At 40.8% G+C, this 11,758-nt stretch overlaps 2 protein-coding genes across 4 annotated transcripts in view; one reads left to right on the forward strand and one right to left on the reverse strand.

The window, feature by feature from the left end:
* The window catches only part of LOC126382703 (SH2 domain-containing protein 1A-like), a 10,956-nt gene extending 8,126 nt beyond the window's left edge, over positions 1-2,830 (forward strand). For 2 of the 3 annotated variants that reach the window (XM_050032742.1, XM_050032740.1), the window contains 3 exons: positions 1,168-1,228; positions 1,341-1,488; positions 1,645-2,830. In XM_050032742.1, coding sequence (XP_049888699.1) covers positions 1,168-1,228; positions 1,341-1,488; positions 1,645-1,691 — 256 coding nt within the window. In that variant the 3' untranslated portion in view covers positions 1,692-2,830. The remainder of the gene's footprint in view (positions 1-1,167; positions 1,229-1,340; positions 1,489-1,644) is intronic. The other variant, XM_050032741.1, reaches the window with a different exon arrangement.
* LOC126382699 (granulocyte-macrophage colony-stimulating factor receptor subunit alpha-like) overlaps positions 2,827-11,758 on the reverse strand; it is a 16,255-nt gene continuing 7,323 nt past the window's right edge. Inside the window, exons 7-11 of the mRNA XM_050032734.1 lie at positions 10,485-10,618; positions 9,425-9,569; positions 9,169-9,274; positions 5,167-5,248; positions 2,827-5,047 (exon numbers count right to left, since the gene is read on the reverse strand). Of these exons, the coding sequence (XP_049888691.1) occupies positions 4,955-5,047; positions 5,167-5,248; positions 9,169-9,274; positions 9,425-9,569; positions 10,485-10,618 (560 nt within the window). The 3' untranslated portion in view covers positions 2,827-4,954. The remainder of the gene's footprint in view (positions 5,048-5,166; positions 5,249-9,168; positions 9,275-9,424; positions 9,570-10,484; positions 10,619-11,758) is intronic.

Raw genomic sequence — 11,758 nt, forward strand, 5'->3', positions numbered from 1 at the left:
ACATTTATATTTATATTTATATTTAGCATTTAGATTTAGATTTAATATTTAGATTTAACATTTAACATTTAGGTGCCACATTTAATATTTAGATTTAACTATTTAATATATTTCTAAGTTACAAATATTGCTGTAAATGTGGTAAAAGGTGACGTTAAAAAATTCACAATACTTTTTTAAACATTGTTTGAAGCTAAATGTGGCAAAATGTTGATGTTATTTTCAGCGTGAGACACTTTACAAACGGCACCCCATAACTTCATGCGTGTTTAATGCGTGTTTTGAATCAACTAAACTTTACAGCACTTCACAGAAATCTCCGCCTCCAACTAGTGTTTAGGAGGTGTAACTGCAGAGTGACACAGACACACCACCGCACAAGTATAAATGCTCACAACGGTGTAGGCACAAGTTTAAATCCCGCTTAAGCCACCTATTGCGCATTTTCTCTATTTTTGCACTTCAAACTTATTTTTGGTTTGAACGAACGTCCTTAATTAAATGAAATTAATTAATTAATTTTTAATTTGTGAGGTATCTTATTGACACACAGTTTCAGTATTGTCAATATTCATCTATCAATACTGCTAGCTCACATAGCATCACCGAGCTAGCTAATGTTACAGCTCAACCGAAATGGACACCATTAATGTTTACATCTCACACTGTCACAAGCCTCTTCCCCATGAGTAGATGCACGCTTCCTTCTGCACAGTGATACCATTGGCGGATATAGTTCAGTAGAAAGAAAATAGTTCCTACATGAAACTGCTCACAACAAGGTCTGTGGATTATCTTGAATAACCAGGTCATGATTTCTGGAAAGAGACGTTGTTGTTGAGTTTTTCAAATGTATTTTTTGGCACTTTGAGCACCACAAGCTGAGTGCCGTCTAGTTCCATTATATTGGAGAGAAGGCAGACATCTCTACGGCTGATATCTCCAACACGTGGCAACTTAAACTAAAGCAATGATAAATAAACAGCACTACAGCTCAGAGGAAAAATGTTCAATTTTTTTATTATTTTGGGTTGAACTGTCCCTTTAACAATAGTACACACTGTTTAATCATCACATTGCAACATGTACGTGTATTTGTGCTGTTTCAGATTTTACACATTCACAGCAAACCACTGAAATACCGTAACTATACTTTGTGTTTTGCAGACGAGCACCGTTTGTGCACACCTACAGGCTCGTGCACTCCACTGACGGCTGGTGTCTTCAGGTGGGTGAATGTCTGCATGCACATGTACACTCCCACCAGGATGTTATTAACGGTTTGTGTGTGTGTGTGTGTGTGTGTGTGTGTGTGTGTGTGTGTGTGTGTGTGAGATAAGCAGGATTCAGGAGTCAGACTTCAGAGGTTTCAGACCTTGGAAACACTGATAGAGAGCTACAGAAGGGGTACAGCCTCTGATGTCAGTATAACCCCCCTCACAGACCCTCTGGACAAAACACAGCTACAGTACCCCAGCTTGGGACAAGGTATGACACACACACACACACACACACACACACGTTATGTTACACTACAGTTATATCTGGTCCACACACTCACGCAGATAGACAAACACACACAGAGACGTACATCAAAGACATACTCAGTCACCTCTAACACATTTTCAATGGTGTCCTCCACAGAGTTTGTCTACATGGAAACATGTAGAAGCGGCCGCTCTGTCTATTGAGGCCATGCCTTTAGCCCGGCACACCGGCTGACTCCATTTATCAGGTGGACAAACAAGATGGCAGAAACATGCAGCACATCAAGAATCTGTGTTCTGTCTGTCAGACGTTTTATATTTATTTTTTTAATCAGTGTTTATGTGGCTTTAGAATCAGGTTACTTGACAACAATATGAAAAAGAGGCCACTGTAGTTTGTGCAAACCATGTCAGTGTCAAGTAGGTTACGTATTTCCCCATGTGGGCCACATACCGCCAAACTGGTGCCCTTTCCGTCCCCAGGGCATTATATGAAGCTCACTGAAATGTTTTTACAAATTGTTGTCCAAGTGAGTGTGGAAACTTTTTTGTTGTTGTTGTTGTTGTAGAAATACATGCTATCACACACTATCTCTGTTGCTGTAGTTTTATTTCAACAGACCATGTGTGGTCCGTCTGTGCGTGCGGGGGAGGCTGTGTTTGCCTGTCAGTACTAAAATGGGTTTCAAACTAGTGGCCAGGTCATCTGTGTGCATTATGATTTTTTTTGTGCTGCAAAAGAAAGACATTTTTACATACTTTAAAATGTTTTTTTTTTTTTCTACAAACAGACAGAAAAGTTTTATGCCTTCATGGGGAAGTCACACTCAGGTACAGTGATCGTGATCTGCCTGGTTTGTCTGCACTTATTTTGTCTAATCTGAAGCCAACGAGTGTAACGATACAGGAAATGTAGCTATGCAGTAAAGGTAGATGTGAAACAGTGGGCACACTCATTTTTCTCCATGTGACTTTACGTATTCATTTTTGCAACAGAAGGTTCTTCTCATTCACTGTGATATCCGACCTACATTTTTGGGTCTTACAACAAGCTCCTACTGATCCACTGCTCATGTAGACATGGTCAAGACACCCTGCTTAAGTTCGAACCCAGCATCAGAATGGGGAAGAAAGGGGATTTAGGTGACTTTGAACGTGGCATGGTTGTTGGTGCCAGACGGGCTGGTCTGAGTATTATTGGCTTTTCGTGGGGGTTTTTTGTGTCTGTTTTTAATCTGTTATTGTCCTGTTTAGGCTCCCGTAAAGAGTGTTCTCACTGGACCACCCTGTGTACATAAATGTTGAATAAATGAAATGACTTTAAATAAACACGTGAAAATATAGTGCATCACTCAACTTTATTTCACACCCAAAAAGGTGTACACATTTTGTAGAAGCACACGATCTACATTTCAGGGCCAGCGAGTTCAGGCAGAGCAAACTCATCAACTGAACCCTTTGTTTCAGTCAAATACAAAACAATTCACAAGTCAATGACTATGCAGAGCAAAATCTGCCTTTTTTTATAATATCCTTAGCATGTTTTGCAGTCATGTTGGTATACTTTTACATGTCTAAAAATGTATTTAAAGTGTTGTAAAACGTGAAGCAGCAGTAAGGCTATAAAAGACATGAGCGACATAAAACCACAATGTCCACACATATACACACCTACACATGGGGCTGGGTGATATGACGACTATGTACAATATATCAATATATTTTCAAGCAAGATATAGATTTAGATAACACTGTTTATATCAATATAGGGTCAAGTTGTGATATATAACGCATACCAGAGTGCACCTCACGCTCCACACAGCTCCGGCCCACTCACTCACAAGTTCTCCAGTTAAACTAAGGTGAAATTATTCTTCTGTGTTGAATGATGCCGTACCTACAGCGTAGGCCCTGCGTCGACGTAGAGCCTATAGTGTAGCCTGACACGCACCTCCCCAGAAATGTAACTACATGTAGCGGCAATGCAGACCTCCTGTTTATTTTTGTAAGCTGAAACCATTTCCCTCAGTGGAAACAAAGCTTTTATTTACTTTAATTTCACTGATAAGAAACAATAATGTGTGAAGACAAAAAAGCCTCCACTAAAATAGCATTATAAGTCCTGTGTGTGATTTATCCTGGCTTCATATGAGCAGAGGAAATCTCCGCCCGTCGCTAGGCTAATTTATACAATGTAAAATGCCATAGGCTTGTGCTAAAACCATTAGCATGTTGTATTTGTGGGGAAAATGTATTCAGCAAAAGACAAGTGCTTTGTCTGTGAATGCTGTGAGTTATGGTGAAGGTGATTTGTGTACTTGTGTTTGAAATTGTCTCTATTAAGCCGTGTTTAATGTGTGTTTTGAATCAACTAAACTTTACAGCACTTCACAGAAACCTCCACCTCCAATTAGTGTTATGGCAGAGAGACACAGACACACCACCACACAAGTGTAAATGCTCACAACGACGTAGGCCACGTGTGTAGGGTCTGCTGCACAGGTATAAATCCCGCTTAAGAGAGACACAGAGCTGCTCCTCTGTTAAATCTGTCTGTTATTTGTCTACAGTGCGACATCGGACTTTAATTTGCACAACACCGCTAAATCAGTCTGTGAGATGAATGAAATTCCCGCAGCAGCACACGTACAATACTGTGGGCCTTTTCCACTGTCACTTATGGCCGCACTGAGTCAAGTCTCACCGACCACAGCCAATTCCTGACAACCATCCTTCTCCCCCTCAAACAAGCCGTGTGTTGTGAGACTCTCCTCATCTCTGTCTGCAGGAGACCAGGGAGAAAGACGTTTTTAAGTCTCTCAGTACTTTTGTAGCTTCTGACTGAATCTCTGTGGTTTGGAGTTTAGTTTCTCTACTGCGTCCTGTTTTTACCTCAGACATCTGCTTTATTTTGTTTCATGTTCACTACCAGCTGTGTTAGAAGTTATGTGAAGTTGCTGCTCGAAAACTCAACACTTCCTTATTTTGCTGCTTCACAATAAAGGTTTTTACAACGCAAAATAACAAGGGACTTTTCTTGTGAAGAATTTATAGGAAATTAAATGTGTTTATCACTGAATTAGTAGAACTTTATTAGCAGCTTTTCTTCAATTAAGACGAGTGTAATAATACCGCAGCGAGGAAAGTAAAAGCAGAATCAGCCACAGTGAGATGTTGATGAAGAGCTGCAGACAACAGGCTCTTACTGCACCTTTGCAAACAGCTCACCTCCAACAGGTAAACTTCTTTTACCTGCCCTGCTGTGGAAAAACACATGCAGTAACACCAACAGGGGCCTTAAGCCGTGGATCAGCTTGCTACTTGCAACTGAACATGTAGCCCATATATATCGCCTTTCAGCCTGAAATTACAGAGATATGAATTTTGTCCATATCACCCAGCTCTAACTATACACACTTTGCATGCATTCAAAGCACCTGTGCATGGCATTAAACGTTATATTGCTTTTACAATGACTTTCCAGATTTTTGCTCTGTGTGCTCCTCTCCTTCTCTCACCTCTGTGATCTCAGGCTCAGCTGACGGGGCAGGGTGGAAGACCTGAAGACAACACAACGCACAAAAAAGACAAAACATTGGCACCCTTTGTACACGTGTTTGTGGTTGGGTGAGTGGTAAAGAGTGTGATATCAGTTTGTGCAGTATGAGTGTGTACTTACACTGAATGTGTCATTTTTTTCCAGGAAACATTTGTACTTTGGTGGGGGGCGAGGAATCGGTGGAAACAGAACCTCAGACACCCTGAAACACACACAAAAAATACTTCACCCACAAAATGACCACTTGTGTGTCAGTTAGTCACTGCATGTTACCTTTGTGTTTTTGAAGAAAGGGTTGTTTTTCTCACATGCCTCCAGTTACAAACTCTCACATAACTTGTGCAGTATAATCCAAGCCTCATTTATCCAGTGAGACTTGGACTAAAGACCCTTTTAGGGCTCGTTAGTCTTTAAATGTCATCTTGTTGTGTTATTGGGAGCCAGAATAGAAGGAGTCACGGCTCAAAACTTAAATTTTATCACATACCAGCCACTACTGCCTGTCAACAAAAACAAAGACTGGAAATGGAATGGAAAAATCCCATCTGCTTTTTGACGAGGGAACCGGGGCGACCCTAACTTCAGCCTTAGCCTACAAAAAAACATCATCCCTGGAGCACTCTATTGAGTCATCTCTGTGCAAAAGGGGCTACGGACTGTAAAATAAAGATGGACAACATGACAGCTCCCCAAAAGTGAAGCCAAAGTATTTGGATCACCCCCTGGAGGTTGGCAGCAGCATAGATCATAAACCCCGTGTTAGAGGATGGGACAGGGGCCAAACTGCAAACTCAAAATACACTTAAAATACATTTTTCCCCCCCAGTGATGGTTTCTGTCGTTTCAGGTAGTTTTTGTTATGCTGATGTTTGTTCAAATGTTTATTTGTGTGATGAGTTTGGTTTTAATTAGTTATTTGATGCTATAAAAAGGGGCTGTGGCGTCATGACTGACAGCTGTGTGAGCCAATTGGTGTGCTTGCAATTAATGCTCTGCTTGCGATGGGTCTAACAGGTGAATGGGTGAGAACTGGTGGCAGCCGACGTATGCAGGATATTTTGGCTTAATTTTTGTACAGGGGAGGTCAGTAGAGACTAGGGGTGTGCCATTTCATCTCGTTCACGATAATAACAGCATCATTTTTAATATCAAATGAAAAATTCATGTTGTAATACTCACGATATTTTGACTTGTTACCCACGGCAACAACAAGCATTGCTGAAAGTGAAACTATTACAGACTCCGTGGTGGTTCCAGAAAGAGGAGCAGCTTCAGTAGTGTGGAATAAACTGTGGCGTCCTGAATGTTTTATGAACAGCCCCGGACTTCTCAGACTCTTTTAGTGTCTTACTGCTCAGAGGGAACTCATTCAGCGGCTCCTCTGGCAGCAGCACAGCGTCTCTCCCTCTACGAGGCTGAAGTTGGTACCTTATTCACAGCCTCTTATTGGAATTTTCCAGTCCACCTTAAAAGTGTCATTACGCCTGTAGATGGCGGTATTCAGTTGTTTTCCAACTAGCTTCCAATTCGGCACTTAAGGGGAAGGTTAAGGGGAAATTAACTTAATGTGCAGTGCGACTGTTTGTCCACTGATTGTCTGTTTTTTGTGACACTTCTTGATGTGAAAACATTTTAGACATTTTAGGTAAGACATTAACTTTGCCTGACACCCACTATTGTATTTGTGAAACATTTATTTTATTCATGAAAATGTTAAAGGGGATATTTCACCGTTTTTGTTTTATACCTAGACCTCATTAGACCAGGTCCAGTGCCAAATAGAATAAAGGTTTCACAAATCAGAAACTGTGTCTGAATGAACGTTTAGCCTCTGTAGGATAATCTAGGCCAGATTTGAGAAGTCTTGGTTACAGGTGTTTTTGATCTGGACCCAGTCTATTGTGGTCTGTATGCTGAAAAAATGGCGAAATGTGTCTTTATTGCATTTTCACAAGTCTAGGTACAGTGGGGGTTTTTTTTATCTGGACCTGGTCTAATGAGGTCTAGGTATAAAATAAAAACGGTGAAATTGGAAGCTGGCGAATCGGAAGCTAACTTCAGCGTCATCAGTTCATGAATTAGTTGGAAAACGACTGAATACCGCCATCTACAGGTGTAATGACACTTTTAAGGTTAACTGGAAAATTCCAATAAGAGGCTGTGAATAAGGTACCAACTTCAGCCTCGTTCTCCCTCTCCTCTCTCGCCGTGCGCAGTACGTACACAGGAGTCTGTGTCGTCAAGTGATTTTGTCATAAACCTTTGGTAATGTAAACCTACGTGACGCTCGCGGTCCAGGTGGGAAAAAAAACAACTCAATCATTTAGGATTTTACTAAAAGAAGGGAATCACCTGTTGATTTATATATATAGATCCCAGGGAACATTTTTTGCATATGGATGCTGTTTAAATGTGTAATTTGTGGTAGATTTTATTTTGTTCAACTATTAATATGTATACAGAATCTGAATCTCACTCTGAGTTACTGTTAAATGCATGTAAAATGTATGTAAAATACACTTTTAACTAAAGAAATGAGGGATCATTTTAGTTTTTACTGAATATTTGAAGGCAAATTGTAAAACTATATCACTTATTCTGTTGCAATTCTCTGTTATTAAATTAATACATTTTGTTTAACTTATTTCTTATATCGTCATGAATATTGTTATTGCTTAAATATTGTGATGTTATTTTAGGGCCATATCGCCCACCCCTATGAGACACGTCATCCATATTTATATACAGCCTACAGTGACACAGTAATAGATATACAAATGGTCTTATTTTTGGATGAACTGTTCCTCTAAGCACAAATGTCAGTACACATTTTAAACTCATCCTCATGCCATTTGCATCGGTTAAGTGATTTTGATAAATATTTTGTCTGTCAAAGTGAAATTGCCACAGAAAGAAGAAGTGCATCCTTCCGTTATCTCGTTTTGCATTTTCTTTATGTTGTGTTTTTCCCCTGTTTGGCTATTTTTGGAACTCAAACGGGGGTTTCTGTTTGAGGCTGAAGGAAGTTTAGCGTGGATGTTTTGCGGTGGCTTTTCAGCCTTTTCACACTTCTCACTTCTCCTTTCTGTTCTGTTTTTTCACTTAATCTAACTGCCTCTGGTGACTTCAGGGTCATTTTTGCCGTCTGTCGCCCTTTCACATTTGAACAGAGAACAGAGTTTGTTACCAGATTAGAAACACCTCAATTAGGCAGATACAAAAAAATCAGGTGTGAAGAGAGGTAAGAAGGCTGTGAGAAGATGTGTGCATGTGTGAGGCTCTGCGTTGATGTAGAACCCACACCGTAGCCTAACGTGCACCTCCCCAGAAATGTAATTACAGGCTCAGCGTTGCAGACCTCCTGTCTATTTTTGTAAGCTGAAACCATTTCCCTCAGTGGAAACAAAGCTTTTGTTTACTTAAATTACACTGATAAGAAACAATATATTGTAACGTCAATAAAAACCCCACAAAAGTAGCATTATAAGTCTTGTGTGTGATTTATTCTGGCTCCATATGAGCAGAGGAAATCTCTGCTCATCACTAGGCTAATTTATACAATGTAAAATGCCTTGTGCTAATAACGTTAGCATCTTATACTTGTTTGTAAAACGTGTTTAGTATAAGACAGTTGTTTTGTCAGTGAACCTTGTGAGTTGTAATTGAGCCGAATTTTGTAACGTTACCTTTGTTAAATGTTGCTGTTGTCCCTGGCTTCATATGGATAGAGGAAAAGTCTGCTAGCTGCTAGGCTAATTTATACGATGTAAAATGCCATAGGCTTGTACTAAAAACATTAGCATGTTGTATTGGTGGGGGAAATGTGTCCAGATAAAGACAAGTGCTTTGTCTCTGAATGCTGCGAGTTATACTGAAGCTGGTTTGTGTACTTGTGTTTGAAATTATCGCTATTAAGCCATGTTTAATGTGTGTTCTGAATTGACTAAACTTTTCGACATTTCACAGAAACACTGCCACCGACAAGTGTTTTGGAGGTGTAACTGCAGAGTGACACAGACACACCACCACACAAGTTTAAATGCTCACAACAGCATAGGCCACGTCTGTAGGCTACAGTGTAGGGTCTGCGGCACAAGTATGAATCCCTTTTAGTCACAATACCTCTGATAGCGCACCAGCAGCAGCACAGCCAGGAGGATCATGGGTATTCCAAGTGATATTAAGATGATCACCACAGTGTTGAGTTTGTATATCGACTGTTCTACCGCTGAAATCAGACACACACATATAAGTTATACTAAATATATAACACAGTGCACTCAGACTTAAAGACGTCGACCGATGGATGGAGAAAATAAAAAGTCATCGGCCTTTAGTTAGACCACTATCAGAGACAACTTTAACAAACAGCACTTACTGACGGCGTGACTCCAGTCACTCCATTGAGTAGCTTCTTGGCAGTCGCTTTTCTTTCTCGCCCTCATCCTCACACTGTAGGTGCAGGTAGGATTTGCATTGGGCTCTGTATAAGACAGCTGTTCGGTCACATTTCTGGGTCTTTCCTGTATTAAAATGATAAAGATTCGGCAGAAAACACTGAGTAGGTCAATCTTATTTAGTTTTAATGTTTATTGTTATTGCCTTAATGTGGAAACAAACAAGTTTTCAACTTTTTCCCAGCTATTGCGTTTCTAATTGGTATGATTGTTGGCGCTGCTGTTGCAAAGACAACCGGATCACTTTGTGGTATCCTCAGAGCCTTGCAACAATTCTCCTTCCTTCTTGTTTCCTTTTAGTTACTTTGGTTGTTTCACCATCCACCTTTTTTACTCATGGGGAAAGTGACTGCAAAGAACTGACACTGATACTCTCTGGTAACTGGGGATAGCTGCTGATAACTACCACAGAAACACAGTTCTTTTGTGCCGTAAATTGAGCCTTCATTTCCTGGGAGACTGTAGACAGAATTGACCCCTCGCTAAGTCCCGCCCCTGGACGCAGACCAGAGTCTGACAACAACACAGTTGTGCTCCATTGACTCTAATGCAATCGTTTCAGATTTCCTTCATTTTCAGGCTGGTTTTGTGGATTTGGAGCTAAATGTTGTGCCTGGGGCACGTCATGTATTAATGAAACTCGTTACCTGGAGAGGTTGGAAAAAGATATACGTTTCTTCCCTGTTCCAAATCCAAAATCAGACAGTTTTCACTGTAGGGTTAGCTAGCTAGCTACTGAAGATATAGCCTACTGAATGAATACACATGCTGCTTTTGCTTTTTAATGATTATAACAGTACACATGCTGCTTTTGCTTTTTAATGATTATAACAGTGAGAAAAAGACTGGCCCTGCTGTAGGGAAGCAGTGAAGGGAAGCAGGGAAACTTCGTCTTGTTTACGTGCACCAAATAACGCACTAAATGGTATATGTGATCTGGAATAATCAACATCTGTATCCATACACACAGACATACCGTACCTGGTCACCCATGTCCAGCTGGTATTCAAAGCACGAGGGGTTAGAGTTTGCTCGACTGTGGGGCAGATCCCATGTCACCAACAGGTCTCCATCTTTAACTGATGCATTGATGTTCTGGGGTGGAGACAGGACCTCTGTGACACGCACAACCACAAAGTTAGTTAAATAATTGATCATTCATGTTGAAGGGATGCTGTGGACTCTCTACAACTTCCAGTCTAAGCCTAGCAAATTAATTTATGTACCTAACTATAGGTTTTAAGAACAGGGTCATAATGTCATAAGAATAAAGTTTTAATTTAAGTGTCAAAGGTCCCCAGCAAAGAGATCACATGACCACACCTGAGGCAGGGAGCGTAACACAAACACTCGTGTCTGGAAAGGAACCGCCCCCCCCTCAGGTGTATTCACTTCCACCTAATGAGAGGCTGTATGCTGCTTTTCTCCTTTTATTCCCTCCTGTTGACCTCAGCCATGATGTGTGCGTCCTGTGAGTTAATTTACTTATTTAATACTTGATTTACCTGATTATCACAATTTCTGTTGAGATATTTGATTTATTCCCTCCGACAAGGATGATATCTTTTCGGTTTGGTTTGTTTGCATGTCAGCAGGATTACAGAAAAACTGCTGGCCCAATTTTCATGGAACTTGGTGGAAGGATGTAGCATTGGCCGAGGAAGAACCCATCACTACAATGCTGTCATGGCATGTAGGCAAGCTGTCCCTGTCAGAAAGCGTCTGGGAGTCGAGCTCTATCGCCTGGTGAATAGGGCAGCCTATTGCAGCGGCTTTATGGCTTCAATGGTTTCAACGGCCCGCTCCGACACTGTATGGTGAGTGATCAGCTTCTGCACAGTGAAGTATGAGGTGGAAAAAACCCACATGAGTTCCAATATGAGCATTCTCACAGCCATGGCATGGCCAGTGATCAGATATGTATCAGATTTAAGAACACATATGAAAGTGGCTCAGGTCTGATTGGAAAAATATCGGATTTTTGTGTCCACACTACTCTAAAAAGATCAGATCTGTGTCACATCAGAGCAACAAATCGGATTTGGACCACATTTGCTTGTAATGTGAACACAGTCGACGGGTGCTTCACACCTGCCCTGTTTGGTTTGGTTCAATTGAACTCAGTTGCTTATCAAAACAACCGGGCTGAGACCTTCTTGAAGAGGTGATCCGAACCAACTGCAGTCGTATGACACATTGTTTGGGTTAAACATGAGCATGTTACAGTCCTGGAGGATTATTAATGTGCACCTCCT

The sequence above is a fragment of the Epinephelus moara genome, chromosome 21, assembly GCF_006386435.1.
Source record: "Epinephelus moara isolate mb chromosome 21, YSFRI_EMoa_1.0, whole genome shotgun sequence".
NCBI lineage: Eukaryota > Metazoa > Chordata > Actinopteri > Perciformes > Serranidae > Epinephelus > Epinephelus moara.